The following is a 25,356-nucleotide window of genomic DNA, read 5'->3' as shown; positions in this document are numbered from 1 at the left end:
AAATAATTTTGTAACACTCGAAAATTCATTTCGTAATCGAGACTTATTAAGACAAAAATTGTTGTTAAACTTACCCACAATTTACACAAACCCCAACCACGGCGGAACTAGACACGATATACACATTAAGCCAACAATTAAAACATTTGAAATGGTACTGTTGGAATCAGAAGCTCCATACATAGATTCATGGCAGCAATTGCATAGTATTGTTAATTATTCACATTACAATGTTTACTAGAACCAAAGAGTGATCGAAGAAACAAAGAAAACTGAAATGAGTTGCAGCATGACAAATTATTTCTTCAGGGAGGGAAAGAAAATTATATAAAATGCATCAGCACGTGGCTAAAAGTTGTGAAGTTCCACTTCCTTGTGAGATTCCTTCTTTTTGTGATGCTTGTGGAAGACGTAGCCCCCTGCCCCCACTGCTGCTGTTGCTGCAATCTCCTCTGCAATCTTGTGCTTGTGCGCATTCTCTGGGTCCTTCTTTGCTTGCTGTTTCTCGTACTGCACACCGAAGGACCTAATTAATAATACGATGATAGTATAGGTAAACGCTATAAGTCCGGAAAATATATATACCCGGTTGATCTAGTTCATCAATTCACGATAAATTATTCTAATTCAGATTTTACAAAACGATTAATACTTTCGATCAATGAACACAATTGACGTCATCATCACTAAAATTGGAATAAAGGAATAAGAGAGATATATACAGTACGGAATAAGAGGGATATATACAGTACCAGTGCAAACGTTCCAGTGGCTACTGTTCCCAGTTCACCTAAATGCTCCATTCGTTTATGATGCTTCTCCTCCTTTACCGCTTTCTCGTACGGCGTCGCTTGTGGGGCGGCATTCTGGCTCTCGTCTTTCTTGTCATGGTGGTGGAAATGGTGGTGGTGCTGGACCGCTGGTGTTTATTCTCAGACATCCTTTCAAAAACTCCAATTACAACTGATTGTGACGAAATTCAGAAACTGAATTGAATTAGATCCCAAAGGAATGGAAGGAGATGCGGAGACTGTTTTTTGTACTCTCTCACGAAACTCAAATTGTTCAACAGATTAGATTGTGGTGATGGTAACGAAGTGGTGTTCTATATATAGCCAGAGTTGAATAGTAAACACACAATACCGTGGGGAAACCGCGTCCACGCGTGAGTGTAGTTACCAGAATGCCCGGTGCGACCTTTACCGCCCAGAAACGTCTGCTTGATCTTTTGGTAAAATGGTATTTCTTATCCTGAAAATGATATTTTAATTATTAGTAAAATGGTATCGTGATTAGCCAGCCAAGGGAGGCATGTCTATAGTAATGTGGGCCTGCAGCGCAATATTTGTTTTCTTAAAAGTTATGCATTACTCCCGAACCAGAACAGATTACCTGGGGCAGGGTACGCTGATTATTGTTTACATATATATATAATATGCAAAACATGGGACAGCATGTAGTATATGCATGTTGTTTGTAATCAGTCTGTAACTAATTAAAAGTAAGACATTCGAGTCCTTTGTGGGAACCATGCACTTCCAAACAGAATCGGAGATGGGTTCTTCGATTCTTCACTCGGTGGGTTATGTCACGATGTGATATCACTTTTTAAAATGGTTTGTAAATTTTCTTATTTTTTATTATTTTTTATCTGTGAGTAGATAGTCCAATTTTTCTTTACAAGTAAAAAAATTTATCATAATTTAATTGTTAAATTTGCAGTGAGGATAGTCATTTTTGGCTGATATCTGTAGAGGCAGGCTGACTCATCACATGAAATAATCTGCTGGTGATCTATAAAAGGCAAACTTTCACTCCTGCTAGATACCTCTAAGTCTTGGGCTATTAACCTTTTTTCTTAAATCATAAAAATAAACTGGTTTTAAATAAACATGATATATAACAACATGTTAGGCTATGATAATCTAAAATATTTTTCTATTTTCTTTTTCTTCGGTTCTTTTTTAATTTGTGAAAAATAAGTACTAACGTTTATTTATGTGTGATTTTGATTAAGATTTTTCGGAGTTAAATTGTTTTAGAATTAGATTGAAATTCTTAAAATACTATTTGCGTATATCTTTAAGTTACGTTTCTATTAGATATTTCTATTAAATTTGTAAAACTTTAAATACCAGAATAATAGTTAGTAAAGATTTATTGGTTATTTAATTATTTTTAAATCAATTATGATTAAAATTTTATAGTGGAAATAATTAAATTTTATTTAGTTACTTAAAAACGTTTTTACAATAAAATAGAATATTGAAATCATTAATTTTTGTGATAAAATAAAATAATAATCATTTGACAATCGAAACAATCAAACTGCTTGAGTCCTCCACAGATATTTACAGGCAAGCGTTGAATAATTGAATAATTGAAGTAATAAATTTTTTTGTTATGTTATTTTGGAAAGAAAAGGAAAACATTGGCCTTCTGACTTTACTACACATCCGTGGGTATACCCAACCACAGAGAGAAGTTTCGTGTCGAGATCTATGAAAGTGCACTTCAGTTTGATTATTTGTTATATTAAAGAGAGGTTTCTTTTAAATCATTATAAAGCTTTAAGCTCCAATCTTGGTACGTTTATGAACGTTGTATCTGGAACATAATTAGGTTGTATGGAATATTTTTCATCGATCATGTGTATGACATAATATGTTCTTTATTAAAATTATGGTCTCGTGTCTGGTTTAGATTAAGGATTAACGGTAATGAATAGTTTTCCAGCTAAAGGGTAAAACATTAAATTGATCTACATGAAAATTTGCAATCTCACTAATTATATAGTTGAATTCCAAGATAGTTAACAAAAACACATCTCAAAAATTAAAATATTTAAACTTACAATTCATTTATTATAATAAAAAGATAATAAAACAGTAACCATAATAATAATAAACTTAAAAAACAAAACAGTCACAAAAGTTATAAAAGTACACTTAATTAAACCAAGATTAGTTCATTTTATTATGTTAAGTGGATTTAGATGGATATAAAATAATAGTTTAAATAAGTAAATTGGTATTATTGTGTAGAAATTTGTGTAGCATTATAATTTATATATTCGATGAGTTTAGATTGATTTTAATTTTATATTGATAACATATTCTTAAAAAATTTAAAATTTAATTTTGTAGATATTCAAATGTGCGGAAAATAAAATATTGATTATTTATATAAAAAAAACTGTGTTTTTATTTTCAAAAATGACACGAGTATTATATAAAATTCTTGATTTCTCAAATGCCCTAGATAGATGAAACATCTCTTCATAAAAACTTCTTTTTTAATGGAAAATGACTTACACACAAAAAATTCTAGTCTTATGTGGACAAAATTTTTATTGAGAAGGTTTTACATAAGTTTCTTCATCCTCTATATCTAATGATTTGATTTGCCAAATTGCCTAGAAATTGTGAATATATTTCTCTTTGCACATTCTTCCTCTACACTGCGCCTCTCCCCACACATATTTTCCATACAGACCTCAACACCATATCTCTACACATACTTTTCTCCTAAACATGATATTTTGCATAATCCATTCATCCACACTCCATGTCATTACTAAACATTAATTGTGTATATCACATGTTAGAAAATTAGTCTACCACCTTTTCTCTCTTGCACCTGTTTTTCCTCATTTTGAGGTAAAGAAATTTATCTCTAGGGAAACATTATCATGAAAATCTATCTCCAAGGAAACATTATGGAAATAATACTTCTTGTTTATCTAATGAAAATATATTTTCACCCCTATTGTTAGGTTTCATCCTTAGCTCTTCCACGACATAGATATTTGATGTAGCCAAAATCATTCAACTAAGAGACACTTGAATTTGTTCAACTCCATGATTCTTGAGGAACTTTACCTTTCATGGTATTTGTTGGAGATGTGTCCAATATGTAGACTGAACATGCAGCAACTTCAGCCCAAGAACAATTGGGAATTTTTTTAGCTTTGAGAATCTTCCTTGGTGTTTAGAAGCCAAGTACTAGTAGATAATGGTTGATTTCTCATAACTTGATAATTAGTTGTGAGTATTTGTTGGATTATTATTACTTATATTATATTCTCTTCACCAAGCAATTACCAAATGTATAAAACATGAATATCACCAAAAGACAATGGACACAAGAGAGCTAGAAAAAAACCACACAAGGGGGGAATTCCAAAAAATCCTTCTGATAGAATCACATTAAAATGAGATATCCAAGAACCAATACCAAGAACAAGAGTGTCACAAAGTTTCCAAGTCATCCCTCCTTCAAGTCACCTCAAGCAAGTCAAAGTAAACAATTTCAATGCTCGTCAAATCTTTGAAATTTTTTTCAAATTGTAGAGAATATTTTCCTATAATGAAGGTTGAATTTTAGCCCTATGACATGTTCAGAAAAATACTAAGGAGGGGGCAGACGGAGTGGGGAGGTGAATCAATATTTTAAATCTGAAATTTGAAATTTGATATTCTGAAATATGTATGCTACTATTGTTAAAGCAATTTGTGTACATATGCTACACCAGAGAAGGAAACCACTGTATATCTGATTTACTGATTTTTCTAACATATGTGTATCTTTTATCATTGCACCAGAAAATTGCTTTTAAATATGCAGTAAAGAACATAAGAAATCATTGTAAATGGGAAACACACATAGAACACTAGGATTTGAGGTGGAAACCCAATGTAGGAGAAGATCATTGTTGTTGTTGTCTCTATCTTCTTACTTATGATACAAAAAAATAGTACAATTGTATTGATGTAGACTCTTTTCAGTGCGTAGGCACCCACGTGGAGAAGGCTATACCTTCTCAGCAACCACTAAAAAGGAGCTACAACCCCCTTGTTGGGTGTGTGTTATATTATTTCCACCATGAGACCCATGTATTATACATTGTGCAGAGCACAACAAGAGGCCAACAACCCCCAGTGTTGGGGGCTTTGTAGGTGGGTGGTAGCCCCCATCCACAATGTCCGGGGTAGTGTCGCGATTTTTTTTTTTATGTTGACCCAATAATAGTTAGGCAGACCCAAGGTTAGGGTACAAACCCATAGATGGTGGGCAGACGTACCCATGATTTTGTGGATGTGTTTCTCATATGGTTTTGGACATGATGGTTTTCTTCCCATGATATTTTGTAGATCTGGTAAAGGGATATATGGTTATCTTCTAATATAGAGTTAACGGATTAGGGTGTATGAATGCTTCGCCATATATATATATATATATATATATATATATATATATAGATATATATATATATATATATATTGTAACATTGAAAGAAATATAATAAAAAATCAATCTGGTAGCCGTAGTTTTGCGATCGAAGTGAAAATATTTGTGTACATTTATTTTCTATTCTTGCCATTGTTTACTTTTCTATTTTAAGAATTCATTTGGAGGTAATTTCAATACAGGGTTAAAAACTACATTTGGTATTAGAGTTGTTTCATATTCAAGGGAATGCCTTTGGTGCTAAAGGGTTTTTCCCAGGCCCATGTTAGAGCCTGTTATAGTGGGACATCTATGAGATTGACTATTGTGATGAAAGAAGATGGTGAACAATGTAAGGATAGAGATCAAGAAATTTAATGGATACAATTTTGAGTTGTGGAAGCTCAAGATCAAGGATATGTTGGTGAATAAATATCAATGGATCATGGTAAATCCAAGTACTAGACCAACAAGAATGTTAGTAGAAGACTGGGTGAAGTTGGATCAGAAGGCAAAGAGCACAATACGATTATGTATCTCAGATTAAGTATTGTTGAATGTATTAGGGGAAGCTATAATGAAGGATTTGTGGGATAATTTAGGGACTTTCCATTAATCTACGTCTTTGTTAAACAAGCTATTCTTGCAGAAAATTTGTATAACCTAAGGATGAAGGATGGAGACTTGTTAACAGAGAATCTGACACATTTAATAATGTAGTAAGCTAGTTGTTATCCATTTATATACAAATTTAGATGAAGATAAGTGCATTAGTTTGTTGTGTTCTCTACTAGAATTATGGGATAGTTTAGTTGTTTCCATATGTAGAAATACAACTACGTTGAACTTTGATGAAAGAGTCTCATCATTGATCTCATAAGAGATGAGATGAAAACATATGGAGAGTTAGAATGTAGATTCATTATCTATAAGAGGATGGTATTAGAACAAAAACAAAAAAAAGTTCTCAAGTGGGAGATCTAAATCTAGAGTGAGATCTAAATCTCCAGGAAAACTTGTAAAGGTATGCTAGAAATGTGGAAAAGAAGGGAACTGCAAAAAGGATGTAAACATAAAACTCTTGATAAAGGAAAGGGGTCTAATGATGCTCCTTCTGTAGAGGCAAAAACCACCTGATATGAAGGTGGCGATGTCTCGCTAGCTTCTACTCAAGCACACGTGTAGATCTCGAGGCATGGTTGACTGAATCAGGTGCATCGTTTCACTTCATTCCCCATAGGGATTGGTTCTATGAGTATGAGAAATATGATGGTGATGATGTCTTCTTAGGGGGTGATAGGAAGGCCAAAATCATTAGGTGTGGAAAAGTCAAGCTAGAGCTGCAAGGTGGAAGGATTAGAAAAATTACTGGTGTTCTGCATTTTTGTTCATTAGCCAAAAATCTTATTTTTGTAAGCAAGATGGATGATATAGGTGTAAAAAAAGTGTTCGAGAACTATACATGCAAGATGGTTCAGTGAACATGAGTATGGATGTGGGGAGTTCGGATTAGAACTTTGTACAAGCTTCCGGGTAGCATTGTTATTGATGGGTGCAACAATTTTGTGGTTCCTGAAAGTGGAGCAGAAAATCTAGTGGTCTCTAGAGAAAAGACCATGTTATGGCATCAAAGGCTTGTAAATATTGGAGATAAGGGCCTTTGAATGGTACATGGTAATTGTATGACAAAAGGTACGCCTAATTGTTCTCGGGATTACAATTTATGTGAAAATTATGTATATGGGAAACATAATCGGGTGTGTTTTTGCTCGAGTTCTAAGAGGTTGAAAATGATATTAGAGCTTGTACACTATCATGTGTTTGGACCTATTTCAGTTCCATCAGTGGGAAATTTTGTGTACTATGTCTCATTTATATGTGTCTTCTCAAGGAATGCATGGATATATTTCCTCAAGAATAAATATGAAATCTTTGACAGGTTTAAAGAGCTTAATTCTTTGGTCAAAAATTAGACAGAGAGGAAGATCAAGGTGTTGCGGACAAATAATGGTGGAGAGTTATGTAAGAAGGAATGTGAATATTTATGTAAGAAGTTTGGTATAGCATGACAAATTTTTTTTGCATATAATTTTGCAATCTACGATTTGCAACATCTGTGACTGCATCATTTTTCATTTATTAACTTTAATTCAGACATGGTTATGCCAAATATTATCATAAAATAAGTTTGTAAAGCCTACTTTTTTGTTAAAGATTGGTGATACATAAATTATAAATGTCGTTTTGTATTTTTGCAGGTTGAGGAGAAGTCAGATTCATTCGATGCAATAAGAAGTATTGATTATTTTTGTGCTTCTATGGTACATTTCTTGTAGTAGGTAAATTTTCCATTCATGAATATTGTTGGTATTTACAACAACTATATTTCATATTTGGCTCTAGAGACTTAAGTGACTGAACTTTCTATTTGTGGATGAACATAAGCCTAAAATGGTAGCTAACTGAACATGTCTTGTATAGTGTTGTAGGAAGGGCTTTTCTAATTCTCAGTTTTCCTTTCCGACTTCATGATGGAATGGGATAACTCAATTGTTTCATAATCCCACTTAACTTCTTTTTGTCTTTGACCTCACCATTTGTATAAGTGATTTCTAGGAGAAGTATTCATTTTCTTGTGGTGATAAAAATGAGTATTTTATTTTATTAAAAGTTTTATAGTTTCTAATGAGTACTTGATTTATAATATTTTCTAGATTATGAACTTCTTGTCATTGGGGTAACTTCCACTCACAATTTAGATTGTAAACATTGTTTTTGTATGATTTAGGCTATTATTTATCTGTGATTTCTTTTATGTAATGGCTAAGTAGTTGAAGAGACTTTCTAGTATATGGTGATGATTTCCATTTAGATTTTCACGTTGAATTTAATTCTCAATTTAAAGTTTCACTAATTTTCTTTTAGTGAAATATTCCACTATGACTGATCAAGAGTTTTATTCCCTATTGTATTCTTCAACTTTTGGAGTTTTGTGAATATGCCTGTTTTCTTAGCCTTTTCTTCATTTATGTGGGGTGCGTTGTGTGAATGTGTGTGTGTGAAACTACAACTAGATGTGCGTATTTTGTGGCGCCCTAGAATTGTTTTCTTTTATGAATATAAATTCTCATCCTCCCCTCATTCCATAACTAAACACCTAAGCCCAACTAATGAGAAATAATTTGACTACTTTTCTTGTTAGTTGTTGTTTTTATGGATGTATTTTTCATTAATTAATTGTGATTTTCACTTCTTAGCCTTTTGGTCATGAAATTGACGCACTTTTTGGTGGTGTTCTCATTTATTAGTCTTTAGTGAGGAGTTGTTTGATTCTTTCACTTGCAATTTACATTCAATGATTTATTTCACTTTGATCACCAAACTTATATATCAGTTGTCACTTATATTTTTTCCACTTTATTTTTATCTGGTAAGTTTTTTCTGAAAGGATATAATGTGGAATTTAAAGTTAGACATTCTCCCAAAAACATTGAAGGCTTTGATAATGTTATTTTGTGTCTCAAATTTGAGTCAATATCCTCATGGTAGAGGTAATATGTACTATTAAATTCCTAATATTTCTTTTTGAATATTGCAAGAGGTAATTTGCAAAGGAATATAGTGATTAAACACTTTGTCTTCAATAAAACTGTAGTGAATTTGAATCAAAACAGTTCACTTGTTGATGTTTGGGTTCATTGTTCTACTCTAATGTGAAGGGCTTAAGGAAGGATTGCATGTGGCAGTTATACCATTTGTCTTAAGTGATAAAAAACAAATATCAGTTTTTTGGAAATAAATGAACATGGATTGAAGATAATGGAAAAGAACGATGAGAGTGAACTATTGAATCGGAAATGGAAGACAATGTTCCTTAAGGTGGGACGATATTATGCATTACATTAAATTTGATATATTAATGGAAGGAAAATGAAATGTTATCGAGAACCTCCACAACTTTATGATTCTAGAATGGAGAACTTGGGATTCATCTTGGAAATATATAAGCAGAAGTTAAATAAATAGGTGACCTTTTGTACTCGAAGGTAATGGTTATCAAGTTGGAGGTATTCAAGGTTTTTAAATAATCTAAAAATATGGATTTATCAGGTCAAAAGAAAAAAGGGAAAGGGGCTAATTTCCTATGAAAAATTGAGGATGTTATGAGTCCTTGAACGAGACATCTCCAAGGATCAAAGGAACCAAGGAAATACGTGTTCATATATCTAGCCAATGAAGTTCCATAGAAAGGTAAGAACACTCCTAAGGGAAGGAAGATGTATATTACTCTAAGAATATTCTAAAATAAAGTCAATGCAAGCAGACATCAAATATTTAAGCTGTAGTTTTTTGTGGGACTAAAATATGACATAGAAAAATTGTTTGCTATGTCAAGATTAACTTTTGTGCAATCTTTTGGAATGTGTCTTGTATTGGAAATGAAAAAGGCCATTTATTTATGGACTCTCACTAGATAGTTTGAAAAATGAGCGAAGGATAAACTTATCAGTGACTGAAAATATGATGTACATGTTATGCATTAATTATTTAATAATAAATTCCACCATATTTATATAATTTCTACATTAAATATAAGCAAAAGAGGAAATCCAATAATATCTCAAAGTTGGGAAATTTATGATGAATTGAATCAAAGAAATACCTTTGTTCAATCCTGGCTTCTTTGTTGTTTTTGCAGGGTATAAGATTGATATTCAATTGCAAAATTATCTTAAAATTTGTCATGGCCATTTGCAAAAGATATTCAATGTAGGAAACTTTGGTTACTGGTTTATAGTTTTTTTCTTGTCTTTTCACTTTAAATATCATTTGGTAGGGTTTGTTACTTTTAATCATGAGTACTATGGTTATCATGTATCAATTTTTGTAATTATAGATTCATTGCATACCACATATAATATTATTCCATTCCTTCCATCTTATTTGTTGTATTTTTTTTCCAAATTCTCAACTTCAGCTCTTTCATGTCATCCTCACATTTTTTTAGGATTTGATTAGAGATATTTTTGTTATTTTCTAATATCACGACCTTGGAAATTTATCCACAATTGACCATATCTTTGGAAAATGAGGGATGGACAATTTTAAGGTACCAATTTTAAGTTTGCATCTCTTGACATGCATAATTTCATGCTTTGAGAGGCATATTGGGGCATGTTACCCACCCACATGTATGGGTAACGATAGCAGAACTTTTTTCTTCTATGATGCAATTTTCCAACCAATTTCCATACATTATTTATTATATGTTTTCTTTTTTGTTGCATTTGTTTTCACAAGTTAACTACAAATTGATTTTTTTAGCATGTAACTTAGTTGACATGATTGTGGCAAATATTTTCATCAAGTTTGAATACTAATTTCCTAAGGTGTTCTTTTCTATTGTGACAATTTTTGTTTTGTTTATATAGGTCATCTAGCCACATAGTGGGTGCTATCCCCCGACTAGAGAAAACGTTTTTGAGTTTCCTGCTTTTCTAGGGGGGAATTTCAATGACATTACTAATGTTGAGGTATATGTCGTATAAATCCTTTATAGTCTACTTTAATTTATATTCAAGTTTTCATCATATTTGATGTCTTATACTTCATATTTTATCTTATTTAATTTTCAATAGAGGAACTCAGTATTGATGGTAAGAAGGAGGAATTGAAGAAAGAGGAGAACAATACAACTAGATCAACAAATGCAGAGAGAGAGAGAGAGAGAGAGAGAGAGAGAGAGAGAGAGAGAGAGAGAGAGAAGATACTTTTTCTAGTGATAGCCTTAAAGACATATCTGTCATGAGACACACACATACATTTTGATGGTAAAGTCTTTAGAGTTGGTGAATTCAGTTACACTTCCTTGGCAACACAATGATAATGTTTGGAAGTGATGAAACAATATTTCATGTGTAAATTGTAGTCCAAACAACATTAAGTTGAAAACTCATATTGTAATACATGAAATATAATATAATATAATTTATGTGGTTGAAACTATTTATAGTTTTACTTTGTATTATTTAGTATTGTAATTAACACATGTAACTTTGTGATTTCATATTAGATGAACACACACTTTGTATGATATTTTTTTAATTTTAGTTGCAAAATAATACGAATTAATTTATGTTGATTAATAATGAACACATAAATAAGTTACGTTGGCTACTGGACTAATTTCCCATCAAGCAAGCGAGTAGAAAAACTTGTTACTCTTTGTAATACTTTATTCAAGTAATTAAGTGATAAACATCAAACATAAAATTTGATGTTGTAAATTTTATTATGATGGAGATTTAATAAGTATATTAATGTTGTTAGTTTTATGGATGTCCATTTCCCTAAAGCTTCTTTTTAAATGGTATGCTATAAAATATTTCAAATGCAATATGAATTAATCTACAATGATATAAGTTATTTAAGAGGCCTCATATACTTAAATAATATAATTGAAATAAAAAATATTAAATTAATAAACAAAAGTTATAATGGAAGCAATATGAGTTGTTCAAATGGAAGCAGAATGTGGCTCTAAATTGGAAGTAAAATTTTACATTAAATTGAAAGCCATACTTGGATCTATTACTCACTCTAAAGAGGAAGATGAAATGATTACTTAGAAAGAAGAAAAATTAGAGGGTAATACTGAAGCAAATCCCAACACTAAAAGGAAGTAAACCCTGGACCTAAAAAATAATCAAACCCAAGCACTAAACACGAAGAAAAAATTACAACTAAAAGGAAGAAAACCATGAGGCTAAAAAGAAAGAAAAAAATGAAGAAACAATGGAAGGAAAACTAGAAGCACATCAGAAGAAATTTTGGACGGAGAACTTGGTGTTGTTTAAGAAGAAAAAAAAATTAGGCAGAAAACAAAGAAGTAATAATGGAAGAAATATAAGCATTCAAACTTGGAGTTCCATTCTTTTTGTAAGCTTGGTAGATCTTTTCATTTTCATTAATAAATAAGCAAGTTCCAATGACACAAAACATGTTAGGTGGCCTCAACTCACCCATTGGGAAACCAAGACTGTTGGCCACGTAACCGCATGATAAGACATCTAGTAGCAAAAAATACTAAGTCTTTCTACCCAAGCTATATAAGTTTGACTATCATGTCCACATCCATACTCTGTTTTCTTGTAAACATATATGAATTCAAACTAAAAGGTAAAAGATATCCACATAAATACTAATAAGAAATGACATAAATAAATCATTCTAATCATCGCACTCATTAGAGGCACATTTGACCGAAGATGGATCCTTAGCATTAGAACTAGGTAGCTCTGTCTGTGAAAATAGACAAGGGACTTGTTTCTAAATTTGGTGAAGGCATCCTTATTATCTTTCAATTTGAAATTACATCTTCTAGGAATCCTGTTTGTAATTGGGGAAGTCCTATATAGCTATCGTCATGCTCACTGAAATCCTCCACTGCCTTGCTTAGGAGACTTTTCATGAGCCAATACAAATACAGGGTTTGCTTGAACTGTGTCACTTGTCGTTGAGTGTGCCTAGGGTCTAGCATGAGGGTGTGCCAATTCTCCATATCTATCTCAGTCGTGCTAGCCTGGCAGTTCAAATCAACTTTCCACTCCTCAATAATATTTCTAATCTCCTCGTTGCTCCCCTCCTTGTACATTTTTGTTGGTTCATTAATGAGGATGATGATTGGCTTTCTGCCGCATCGCCCACCTGAGCACCTGGGTTCATTCTCTTGCTCAGCCACTCGAGGCCTCCTGCCTCAACCACTTGTCTTAACTACTCTATTCATTACCACACAGATCCAAAGCTTGGTAATGAAATAAGAATTGACAGATCCCTATGCAGGTGAGGAGGTGAACCTAAAAGCCCCATGCACCCGAGAGGCCTTACCTCATTGTGAACTTGTCATGGTAGCAAGAACCAGAATTGATGAAAAAACTATGCTTTCTCTTTCCACCGCTCACAGGCCCTACAACACACTGAACTTCGCCAACCCACAGAGGCATGCAATCTCTTTGCCCCCAAGTCCGTTTACATAAAAATTAGAAATAGAAATCTCGAACCCCTTATGACCAACTCACTTACCATTATGAAAATTGCGCTCCCCTAGTTGATGCACCACCATGAAAACTATCTTTCAGACTCTTCGACATAGGCCCTAGGAGTGGATCCTCAAATCCAGCAAGCCATAGGCCCCTTAGCATAACAACCAAAAAAAAAAAAAAAAATCTAAGCCCCCAATTCCAACACTTTTATGACAATTCCCCCAGCCTAGGTGACGCAGCACCGCCCCAATGATCTTGCAACCACTACGGTGGCACAACCCCTCGACAGTGACCTTGCACGCACTTTGACACAATCACTAGGTAGAAAGCCTGAAGATCTAGCTAGCCAAAGACCCATTTTCCAAATAACCATCACGCAACATCTTGAGCCTGGCATAGCCGGCTCCAATATTAGCATGCCAATTCCACGGCCCCAGATGGACCTGCCCCACAAAAACAGCCCCATAGACCCTTCGAACTAACCATTGGGTGCACGACCCCATAATCCATCCATCCAAATCGTCCCCATAATCCATAGTAAAAAAAACTTCAACAGTAAATCATACACTACCATCATCCTAGCCCCCGACTCCCTAGTCTTTGAACTATGCTAGACAACAGCATTCCCCAAGGTTGACACCGCTGCCTCAAAGACTAATTAACCCCATGCATGAAAGGAGAATCTCATAGTGAATTCACAATGAACAGGTTCCAGTGAGGCTAGAATCCTTCTTCCATACTATCGCTTCCATACAATTCCCCCAACCCAATTTACTCCGCCCACACCAGCCAATTTCCCCCATGCAGAACCAAAATAACAAACGAGACACAGGGAAGCATGATGGAGGGGGGTCAAGAATAGGTTATGTACCCAATTTCCCTTACATCGAGCTGATGGAACCTCTGTTGCTTCTACAAACATTGCGCTACACTACTTATAGAGTCCCTTCGCTAGAATCACTGCAACACATGCACTTGGTCACAGAGACAACCTATAACCTTCCTTCAACTCTTGCTACAAAACAGAAAATTACCCAAATACCTCTTCCACTTTACTCTATTTTGATAACCTTATACATGCAGTAGGCCACTACAGTCGTTTCCTTGAGCATGTGGGGGTGGTGGTGTTATACCTCAACATACTTATCATGTAAACTACCTTGATGGGGCCGCCCTCCATCTCGTACCATGATTGGGGGTTTGGTCTCTTGTTTGGATGCACTGAGAGATTAGTCTTCTATCGTGCTCTAAGATTTGTTCCAAGGTTCGTAACCTCTCATACCTTGGTTGACTCAGCCATATTTTCTCAAGAGGGCCATTTTGATGACTGCATTCTCTAGTTGGGTAGGAAGTTCATTGCTCTACTACCCTCCCTCCTTATGTGACTAGCAATTATATAGTCAAAGTTTGTCGTTCTCTAGCTGTGGTTGATCTTATCCCATTTGGTTCCCTGATTCAATTTTTTCACCTTGTTGACTACCAGCCTAGAGTCACCTTTAACTACAATATTTCTATAGCCCATTTTGATATATTTTTGTAGGCCTTATCTGACGACAACAAATGAAGCTTCATTGTGACTAGCATACCCATAGTGATCTTCATAAATAAGACTTGTTTGGGTTCTGGGGTCTCGAAGGAGGCCTCAAAGTCTCGCGGGACCTAAGTTACCCATTGATGCTTCCTCAATGCTCAACATGATAAATCCCTCTAGGGGTGTAGTGAAGTAGTTGAGTGAGTCTACTCTTGGCAAGGTGAATGTCTAGGAGGATGGGGTAATCATCACTAGCGATAGGTTCAACATCTGCACAATTCTAGCCTCTAGTGGGGCACTTTCGAGTCCTTAGGATGCCATTTTTCTGCCAAGATTGTTTCCAGGATGTTCTTAATGATCCCTTCCCAAACCATCTCTTCAGGAAGAAGGCGGTTCTTAAATTTCTATGATTCTGCCTTTTCTAGATGGTCCATAGAGTTAACCCCAAGGAAAACTGCTAGGCTATGTTGAGGACAGGACTAGAAAAGATGTTTGACTTCCACAGGAGTATGGTTTCTTGAATGCTTTGGTTATCCTAATCTATTCTTCCAAAAATATCCTCCATATGTCGCTACCTTTGTTCAAAAAAGGGGCAGAAGTTGAGCATGCATTCTAAATCTTCGCTATGTTGTTTACACAACATACAAAATGATGGACCATAGAAATCCGCTCGTTGAAGTTGATCATAGGTTCAAATGTGACCCCTTCACACTATCCATAGGAAGTAGGCCACCTTTGGCCATCATCCTCATTTCCAAATCTTATTCCAAATGAGATTCTGGAAGCTGAGTTCACGGCCTATCTTTCGATCATAGGCCTCCTTGATGCTAAAGGTTCATTTTGTGTTGTAACCCCATTTCAGGATGTCTAATACATTTCAGATAGATAGCTTTTTGGATGCTAATTATTTATCCATCTAACTCCATTATTCTGATTTAGGGCCCTATGGTCAATCCGATCGCTCCTTCCACTTCCTCCAACCTTCACTAGAATGTTCTTCTTTCCAAAATTGATCTACCATATGAAAATTCCTAACATTAGTATACATAAAGAGGTCACTTAAGTCTTGTATGCCAAGAATTTTATCCCGATGTTGCCAAGAGTCTTGCGAGAACAGGGTCATTTTCCCATTTTTGATTTCCTAGAAATCATGTTGTTGTATGAGGTCTCTATTTTGGACTGCCATGTTCCAAATCGCCAATCCTTTGGGAGGGTCATAATATCTAATAAAATATTTTGTTCAAGCTGGCATGTTGTATTTTTGATTCCATATTTGTTTCCAGAGATCAATCCCACCTCCTATACAATGACACCATTACCTGATTCGAGATATAGGGATTCCGAATACCTAGGCCTTCTTCCATATTATGCTTGGTTAAGTTAGGCCATGATACCAAAGCCCATTTATTTACTTGTTGAGCTCCACCTCATAAAAAATTCTTAAATGTTTCCACCATATTTTAAGAGGATATTTTTGGCACCACCATCCCTAAGAGTTGATGCATCAAAATAGATTAGATAATTTCTTTGAGAAGGATTGTCTAGATTGGCAAGTTTAACAATCTAAAGACCCAACTACTGAGTTTCCCACTGATTTTTTGGAGAAGAGATTTCCAGCAAGAGGTTTTCAAGGATTTCACTGATATGGTCATTCTGAGATTTTGGATAGTGGATAGCCAATGCCAAACCCAAGAACCTAAGAAAGATATTATTATATAGTTCGTTATGTGTTGAAGAAAAAAATGAAATATTTTTCATTGTTTATCATGGTTCCTAAAGCCTCCATAAAGGCAAGGAGAGCCTCTTTTATGTGTCGAGCTTCTCTCAGTGATACATGACAGAAGAGTATAATATCATCCAAAAAATATTTATGGGTGATCGAGAGGTCATTTCCTCATAGCTGCATGCCTCTCAGCTAAGAACCTTTTGCTTCGGTCTTTAGGTATCAACCCAGACCCTTTGTAGTAATGATAAAGAGGAACGGTGACATGGGGTTTCCTTGGTGAAGGCCACATGAGGGGTTAAAGGTATTGGAAGGGGATTTCTTAAGAAGAATGGAGAACATAGGGGAGGAAACCATAGATGATATCTAATTAATCTATCTCTGATCAAACTCAAAAGACTTGATAACATTGTTGAGGTAATCCCAATTTAGTCAGTGATAAGATTTGTAGAGGTCCAACTTTATCATTATGCTTGAGAGTTTGCAATGCTTTAGGGAGTGCACAATCTTTTGAGAGGTGAAAAATCCATCTAGGATCTACTTCCCTTCAACAAATATAGTGTGTTATGGATATATAAGGTTAGGGAGCAAAGGCTTGATGTGCTTGACAATCACCGTGGCTATGCTCTTGTAAATGAAATTAAAAAGAGAAATGGGTCTAAAACCATGAGGATCTTTAGGTTTAGAATATTTAGGAGATAAAGCAAGGAATGTAGCATTTAGGCTAGGACATACCTTTTGGTCATGAAGAGATTCTTCCACCACCTCTGAGATATCATACCCGATAAAGCTCCAAGCATCCTGGAAAATTTTCGATGTAAAGTCGCGTACTCCTTGGGCCTTATTTTTTTCCATTCCTTTGACTACCACCTCAACTTCTTCCAACATTTCTAATCTCATGAGTGCTAGGTTCCGATCCCTTGACGTAAGTTGAGAAATTTTCCTCTTGATGCTTTGTATAGCCTCTGAGTGGTCTTGTGATGGTTCTATTAGGATGGATTTTAAATGGTCCACCAACAGATCCTCCATTTCCTCATGTTGGACCACTCAATTCCCAACTTCATCCTTTCAAGAGTAGATCCAGTTATGTTCTCGATGTTGAATATTAGCTTTATTAGATAACCACATATTCCATTCTCCCTAATACAACCAATTGACCCATTGATTTCTGCTTCCATAGTACCTCTTCTTGTTTTCTTCATTCTTCTAGCTGATTGATTAACCGCCCTTCCTCTTCCACAACATTTTTAGATCTGTCGTGCTGTATGATCTAATGTTGTAAATCTTGGATTTTATTAGTTAGTTGGTTTTGCTCTTTCATGATATGACCGAACTGTTGGCATTTTGGCACAGGTGTGGCGCTTTGATACAGGTGTTGTCCTTGATGGCAACTCTGCTTGATGACAGATCTCTGTTCAGATTACAGAATGAAGAGAAATCTCATATACGCAGGTTAATCAAGTCCAAGTTGCGTATACACGCAGTCTATATGCATACTAAGTCGTGTATACGCAGATTATATATATACGGAGGCGCGTATGCACGCAGATATATGAACATAAAAGAGCGTATATGTCGGGAAGCTTCTCTTTGGTCCATGGTAGTTAGTCCTCGGTACTTGAGCCTATGTATTTGGACCAAAGTATCTCGACAGACGTGTTGATCCCTAGTTTCTAAGTTGATGGTATTGGATTTCTATGGTTTGGCCCTTGGTATTGAGCAAGGCCTAAGGCTATATAAGGAGGAGAAGATCATTAGGCAAATCATCTTGTAAAGGCTTGAATATCTGAAGAAGAAAGAGATCTGGTATGCAGGTTCTGGGTTGCTTGATCTAAGCTAAGGAGAGATCACTTCGGTTGATGGAAGACTAGATCTAAGGATAGATCGGGATCTAATGATTTGAAATGCATTATTATGATATGGTTGATTATGCGTATTTCTAGATCTGCATACTGACGCAATGTTATGTTCTGGGTCTAACTGATGTCTGGTACAGCTGCAAGTTGAGAGAATTTATTTTTAGATCTGTACGCAGGTTGGCTTCGGTAAAAGCGCGTGTATACGCGGGTTTCTCTCATTGAAGTAGCGTATATATTTTGGAGCTTGATTTTTGAGTTACAGTTAGGTCTGACTGTTACTGCAGAGTTCTGTAGTCTGCTCTGTGTTCTGGTAACTGGTGTTTGACAGGGTTTCAGTGGTTCAGTGATTGATGATGCTAGTATTGGATGTTTTGTGCTTCAATGATTTGTTGTGAAAGTTGAATGAATTGTGGTCTTCAGATTGTAACGTTGTGCTTCAGGAATATCCAGTTTGAAAATGTATGAAAGGTGGTACCTGAAAGAAAGAAGATTGTAGGCCAGCACCTACGTACTAGTATCTTGGCTAGTACAAGAGCAAAGGGGGTTGGAGCTCCCTTCCAAGGAAGTTTGGAGAACGAGAGAAGGTTGTAGCCTTCTGCAGGTTGTAGCCTGCGTACTGGTATAAGGCTGCACCAGTACAAAATGATTGTAAACTGAAGTTTCATATTAAAGAAAGATAGAGACGACTTGCAGCAGGTGGTTTTCACCCACATTGGGTTTCCACCTTATATCATGGTGTTCATGTGTGTGGTTTTTGTGTGATCTGTTCTATTGCATCTGTTTACTCTTAATATGGTGAATAATGTCCTTATGCACTTAACTGAAGATAAACTGACTGAATTATAAGATTTCTGGTTATACGCTGTTTTCCTTAGACACAGTTGCGTGTACACGCTGGTTCACTTAACAAAAGTAGCGTATATGTTTCTGAGCATTGAAAAAGTTTTATAGTTCTGATAATACTGATTCACCCCCCCTCTTAGTATTATTTCCAACACGAACTATTCTTGGTTCTATTTCTTGATCTTGTGTTTGATCTCCTTTAGTTTTAGTTCGAATGTATGCATGTAGTTTCTTCCTTTCTCATCACTGTTGTTCCACCATCCTTCTATTTTTTCCATTAAGTTGGGATTCCTTAACTAGAAGACTTCAAATCTGAATGGATGATTCTCGAGTTTGATTTTTAAATCCATATCCAAGCGTATTGGCTAGTGATCAAATCCCATGCAAGGGAGTATTGAGGCCTCAAAGATGTCCCTGCTAATGACTTTCTCTGAGATCAGAAACCTATCCAACCGAGAGACGATTTTATGGGAACTTCCCTCTCTATTATTCTAGGTATAGACTTCGTTATTCGTCTGCAGATCCACTAGGTGCAGGCTCCATGTCTTCCTCTATTCGACAGATCCCTACATTATTTTCTTCTAGCAATGATATTATTTTGAAATCTCAACCTACTATCCAGAGATCTTCTGGATATACTTGTCTTAACTTTGTGAGGCTCTCGAGGACAACCCCCTTTCCCTTGGAATGTGAGGCTCATAAACCCTTGTCAATAGGACCCAGTCTATGGATCCAATATGGAAATTTTTTCCTAAGAGTATCCTTGGGACACTAACCCCATCCTCGAATATTATTTATGTCAGATTCTAGAGGATAGTCAAACCTCCAACACTTCCTCTGGCATCCTGAGCTACTACTTCATAATGTGGTTTGTTGCTCTTTAGGATTTCCTTCAGATTTGCTTTAGTGATCTTGGTTTCTTGGACTATCATGATGCTCGTCTTATCTCGTTTAAGTCTATCCTTCAAATACATTTTCTTTCCCCTTAACGCATTAGAATTCAGCCTCTTCGAGGGGACAATGTCCTTTACATTACATAAATGAACAATTATTGGATGATAAAAATGAAAAGACCTCCTTTCTATATATAGGAGTCTAAGGGGTCATAACATAATTAGAGCCGACATAATAATAATAATGTAAGGGCACAATAATAACAATAATGGGCTTCTATGTGGCACAATAGTAACAATATGGGCACTACATGGGTACATCAATATAATAAGTGGGTTGTACTAATAAAAATAAGGGGTTACACTAGTAGTATAGGGGCCTAATAGATTCCATAGTGATTGTGGTTTCGTAGGCCTTTTATGCTTGGCTACTGAATGGAATTTGGCCAGTTCCTCTGGTTTCCTTTTCTTGTTTGGACTTCCTGGAATCCCTTTGTGTCTTCTTTTGCTTTATTCTAGCCATATGCATTGGGTTCTTCTTGTGGCTCATTCTCCTTTATAGGGCATTCATGAAATAGGTAACCGTATGTGCGGAATGTATGAAATATAAAAGGTATGTGCTCCTAATCCAGGGATTGTTGTCAAACCTCATCACAGTATTCCAGCTCTATGAATTTAGGTAATGGCTGTGTTATATTCATGTAGACATAGATCTGGGCATATGAGGTGTACCTTCCCTTCCTCATGGAACCTACAACCTTGATGAAGTTTCTAATGGAATTTCCAATCCCCTCTAAGATCTCTAGATCCCAGAAATCAATCGGTAGAGAAAATAATCATACCCAAAATAGCGTTGCTAAGAATTTTCACTGATCAGGGTTATAGCATTCTTCACAGTATCTCATAAAGAGAACGCGTTGTTCAAAAGTATGGTCCATCTTCGAAAACTCATTCCTTGTCTTCTAGGTTGGTGAAAATCACTGTCAAAAAGTATTTAGCTCCTAGTTTCCACTCAATATGGCCTCTTGGCCACCATTTATGTTGGATCCATTTGACTAGATCCCTTTCTATCGGCCATACCCCAATAAATTTACATATTAGCGAATGGTCCTTCATATACTTCTTGTATCCCTCTAGTTTATTGTTGGGTATGAAAAATCTCAGTTTTTTATCAACCCTTGGAAGACACTAAACTCTCAATCATGCTTTCCATTAGGCTCCCAGAACTAGAGGTCTTATGCTAGTGTCACTGTGATTTCCTTCTGTTGCTGCTCCTTAATTCCTCATTTCCCTAACTGTTACGTTTCAATAGGAGGGGATCTCTCCCCCCTATTGTAGTACTCATACCTTTTTTAGAATGCTTGAGAGTAGTAGGCGCAGGTGATAGAATCTTTGTTTTCAAGGGGTTGTTGCAAAGACGTTAGGGTTTTCGGACTGAAAGCCTAACCACTCACATGCTCGTATCTCGTCACTTTGATAAACTTTTCATTACCTTGGAAATAAAAAAAATAACTAATTCAGGTAGAAAACAAAGAAGTAATAATGGAAGCAATATTATAATCCAAAATTGGCATTCCTTAAGAAGAAAATAAAAAAGACATTGATGTAGCAAACCATGTAATAATGGAAGAAATATTATAAGCAACAAAAAACACTATAATGGAACCGCATTAGATGTTAAATAAGGTTCCATAATAGAATCAAAGAAATATCCAACAAGAGATGCCATATTGGAAGAAAAACTCGAAGCAACAAACAAAATTATAATGGAAGCATAACTTGCCATAAATTAGGAGACCAAAAAATGAAGCTAGTTTCCATGTCGTATGAGATGCAAAACATGGAGCACAATTGGGAGAAAAAATGGAAATACAAATGAATGCAACCATGGAGGAAATAATGGAAGAAACAATTCTCAGTGCTAAACTTGGAAGTAATTTTGGCACTATTACGGATGTTGCATTGTAGCATCGGGTTTTGCGCCACTAAATTGAATCAATTGACAGGCTCAAACATAGTAATTTTTTATGCTTTTTCCATCACTGATAACCATTTTGTTGAACGGGTATTTCAAATTTAAACATTATAACTTTCATTGGTTAATGCTAAACTAATAGCAATCATACACAAAATTTATTGTTAGGGTCCTACCTTAGCAGGGAGTAATAATGATTACATAAGAATATTTAAATTTAATTAAAAAGAACATACAAACTTAATATCTACAATAAACTTCACCATGCACATTCACTCCCACATTACCATATATATTATTAAATTGAAAATAGGATTTGTTACAATACCATGGGCCAATACCATGGCTTATAAATACCACATGCTCAAAAACATTAACTCATTTCACCATCAAAATTTAAAATGTAAAATATATTGACCTTATATGGATCATTGATTGCACAAAGTGATAAATCTCGATTATATGGATGGAGAGGGAGAGAGGGAAGAAAACATAGATATTGAGAGAGAGATGGAAGGGGGAGAGAGAAGGATAGAAGAATGGAGATAGTGATAGAGATAAATGGCATAGACAGAGAGAGAGAGAGAGAGAGAGAGAGAGAGAGAGGAATCAAGAGAGAGATGATGGGAGGGAGAGAGAGAGATGGAGTTGGAGGGGGAGAAATATGGAGGGAAGAACAAATCCATAGAGAGATAGAGATAGAAAGAGAGGGATTCATAAAGGAGAGATATAAAGACAGCGAGGGAGAGAGGAGCGGAGGGAATATAGAGAAAAGGAGAGGGGAGAGAGAGGGAGAGAAGGGGAAAATAGATAGAGAGACATAGAGATAGAGGGGGAGATTGGGGGAGAGATAGAAGGAGACAGGGAGGGAGATAGGGATATAGTTGTAAGGGGAAGAGAGAAAGAGAGATGGGGGGCGAGATAAATGGCGGTAGGAGATAAAGGGAGAGAGTGGACTTGAGAGAGAAGGATTTAGGGAGGGAGAGATAGATTGAGTTGGATAGAGGAGATAGAGGGAATAAAAAAGACATAGAGAGAGTGTGAGGGAGACATGGAGAGACAGTGAGTAAGGGAGGAGAGTAGAGAAGAGAGAGAGAAGGACAGGATAGAGAGAGGGAGAAAAGGAAAAGAGAGAGAGGGAGACAAAGAGATGGATGGGAGAGAAGAGGAGAGAAGGAAGGAGTTAGGGAGGGAGATAATGATATATTTTGAGGGAAGAGAGAGAGAAGGATAGGATAGAGAGAGGGAGAAAAGGAAATGAGAGAGAGGGAGACAAAGAGATGGATGGGAGAGAAGATGAGAGAAGGAAGGAGTTAGGGAGGGAGATAATGATATATTTTGAGGGAAGAGAGAGAGAGGGAGATGGGGGGAGAGATAGAAGGAGGTGGGAGAGAAAGGGAGATGGGGGGAGAGATAGAAGGAGGTGGGAGAGAAAGGGAGAGAGAGGAAGGAAGCAACAAAACTTGAGAGAGATAAGGAGAGAGGGAGGGAGAGAGAGACTGCGTAGGAGGGGGAGAGATAGGGAGGGATGAAGAAAGAGATAAAGAGAGAAAGGTGGAGAGAGAGAGAGGATGCCAAGGGAGATATGGATAGAGAGTGAGGGAGAGAGGAGAGTGGGAGAGAAGGAGAGAGCTAAGAGGATACAACGAAAGAAGGGGGAGAGAGAAAGAGAGATGGGGAAGAGAAAGAGAGGGGGAGGAAATGGGAGGGAGAGATAAATATATAGATATGTATGGAGAGAGAGTGAAAAGTGGATAGACATGGAGATAGAGTGTGTATATTTGGCGGGTGAGATAGAGAGTAAAAGAGGGAGAGAAATGAATATAGATATATAGATGGTAGGGGTAGAGAGAGAGCGGAAGAGAGAGTCAAAGAGAAGGAGGGAGGGAGAGATAGATATATATGGAGAGAGTGACTGTGTGTGTTTTGCGGGTGAGATAGAGAGACAAAGAAGGAGAGATAGCAAGAGATAGTGTGAGTGAGGGAGAGGAAGAGAGAAAGAGTGAGATAGAGTGAGTGAGGGAGAGGAAGAGAGAAAGAGAGTGGGGAGAGCAGGAGATGGAGAGAGAGAACGAGATAAGATGGGAGATACACACAAAGATGAAGGTGAGAGAACGAGTGAAGAAGAAAGAGACACATAGATATAAAGACATATTTTTATATAGTATTATATATATTGAACATTATTAACCATAGAGAAAGAGGAAGTAAGGCTTTTACAAAAGGTAAAAGAAGTTGGATTTAGAAATTCAAGAATATTTTGGATTTTCCCAAAAATAGATGCATTGATTTCAGTGTAGATGTTGATTCCTGATCATATTTTATTGATTGCACTCGATGCATTGATTTCAATGTAGTTATTCATTTCTAATCCTATTTCATCATCTGCACTAAATGCATTGATTTTAATATAGATGTTGGTTTCTAATCCTATCTGATTGCTGATACTAAATGCATTGATTTCATTGTAGACGCTGATTTTTAATCACATTTTATTGCATGCACTAGATGCATTGATCTCAATGTATATGTTGATTTATAATCTAATTTGATTGTTTGCACTAGATCCATTGATTCTTGATTAGATGTAAGTAGATGCATGATGTACATTAATTTTAAAGCAATTAGATTAATAGTTTGCATTTATTTCAATGTAAGCACAAAAAAACTATTGACTAGGTGGGTTGATTTTTGTGTTACAATAATTCAACAATAAATAAAATGTTCACTTATCTAAATTTTTTTATTCTTGAAACTATAAACTATTTGTGATTTCCTATATTCTTATTATTTCATTTTGTATAGTTCAACATTGTTAGTCACTTTTAATTCAAATTCAAATGAGGTAATAGAAAGTAACTACTATTGAAACTCACTTCGAGTTTAACACTCCATAAGTCATAATGATTAACATTGGAGAAAACTACTATTAATATTAGAGAATGAGAGAGACTAAGTATATTAACTATAATAACTAGATTTACAAATTTAAAAGGTACACATTTTCAATTACTTTTAATATCTTCTAACAAGTGTGACAATAAGATTAATAGAAGAAATTAATTTTAAAATAATCACAATGAAAATATAATAATTATGTAGGAAGATAGATCACTGTTTCACACGATTGAAGCTTAAGTACATGAACCAATGCCAAATGCAAGAAAATAATTTTGTAACACTCAAAATTTCATTTCCTAATCTAGACTTATTAAGGAAAAATTGTTGCTAAACTTAGCCACAATTTACACAAGCTTCAAC

The 25,356-nt window shown here is 35.6% G+C and overlaps 1 protein-coding gene across 1 annotated transcript; it reads right to left on the bottom strand.

The window, feature by feature from the left end:
• Nucleotides 1-271: 271 nt before the first annotated feature.
• LOC149201495 (uncharacterized) lies at nt 272-13,807 on the bottom strand. Its single transcript, XM_089401292.1, has 3 exons — nt 13,642-13,807; nt 753-919; nt 272-510 (listed from the first exon to the last, which is right to left on the bottom strand). Exons 1-3 carry the CDS (start codon nt 13,805-13,807, stop codon nt 349-351), a joined length of 495 nt encoding a protein of 164 aa, XP_089257418.1. The 3' UTR covers nt 272-348.
• Nucleotides 13,808-25,356: the final 11,549 nt, after the last annotated feature.

This window comes from Pinus tabuliformis, chromosome 2_1 (assembly GCF_031772625.1).
Source record: "Pinus tabuliformis cultivar Carrire ecotype Pingquan chromosome 2_1, CPIR1, whole genome shotgun sequence".
NCBI lineage: Eukaryota > Viridiplantae > Streptophyta > Pinopsida > Pinales > Pinaceae > Pinus > Pinus tabuliformis.
This window is presented reverse-complemented; position numbering and strand designations above follow the sequence as displayed.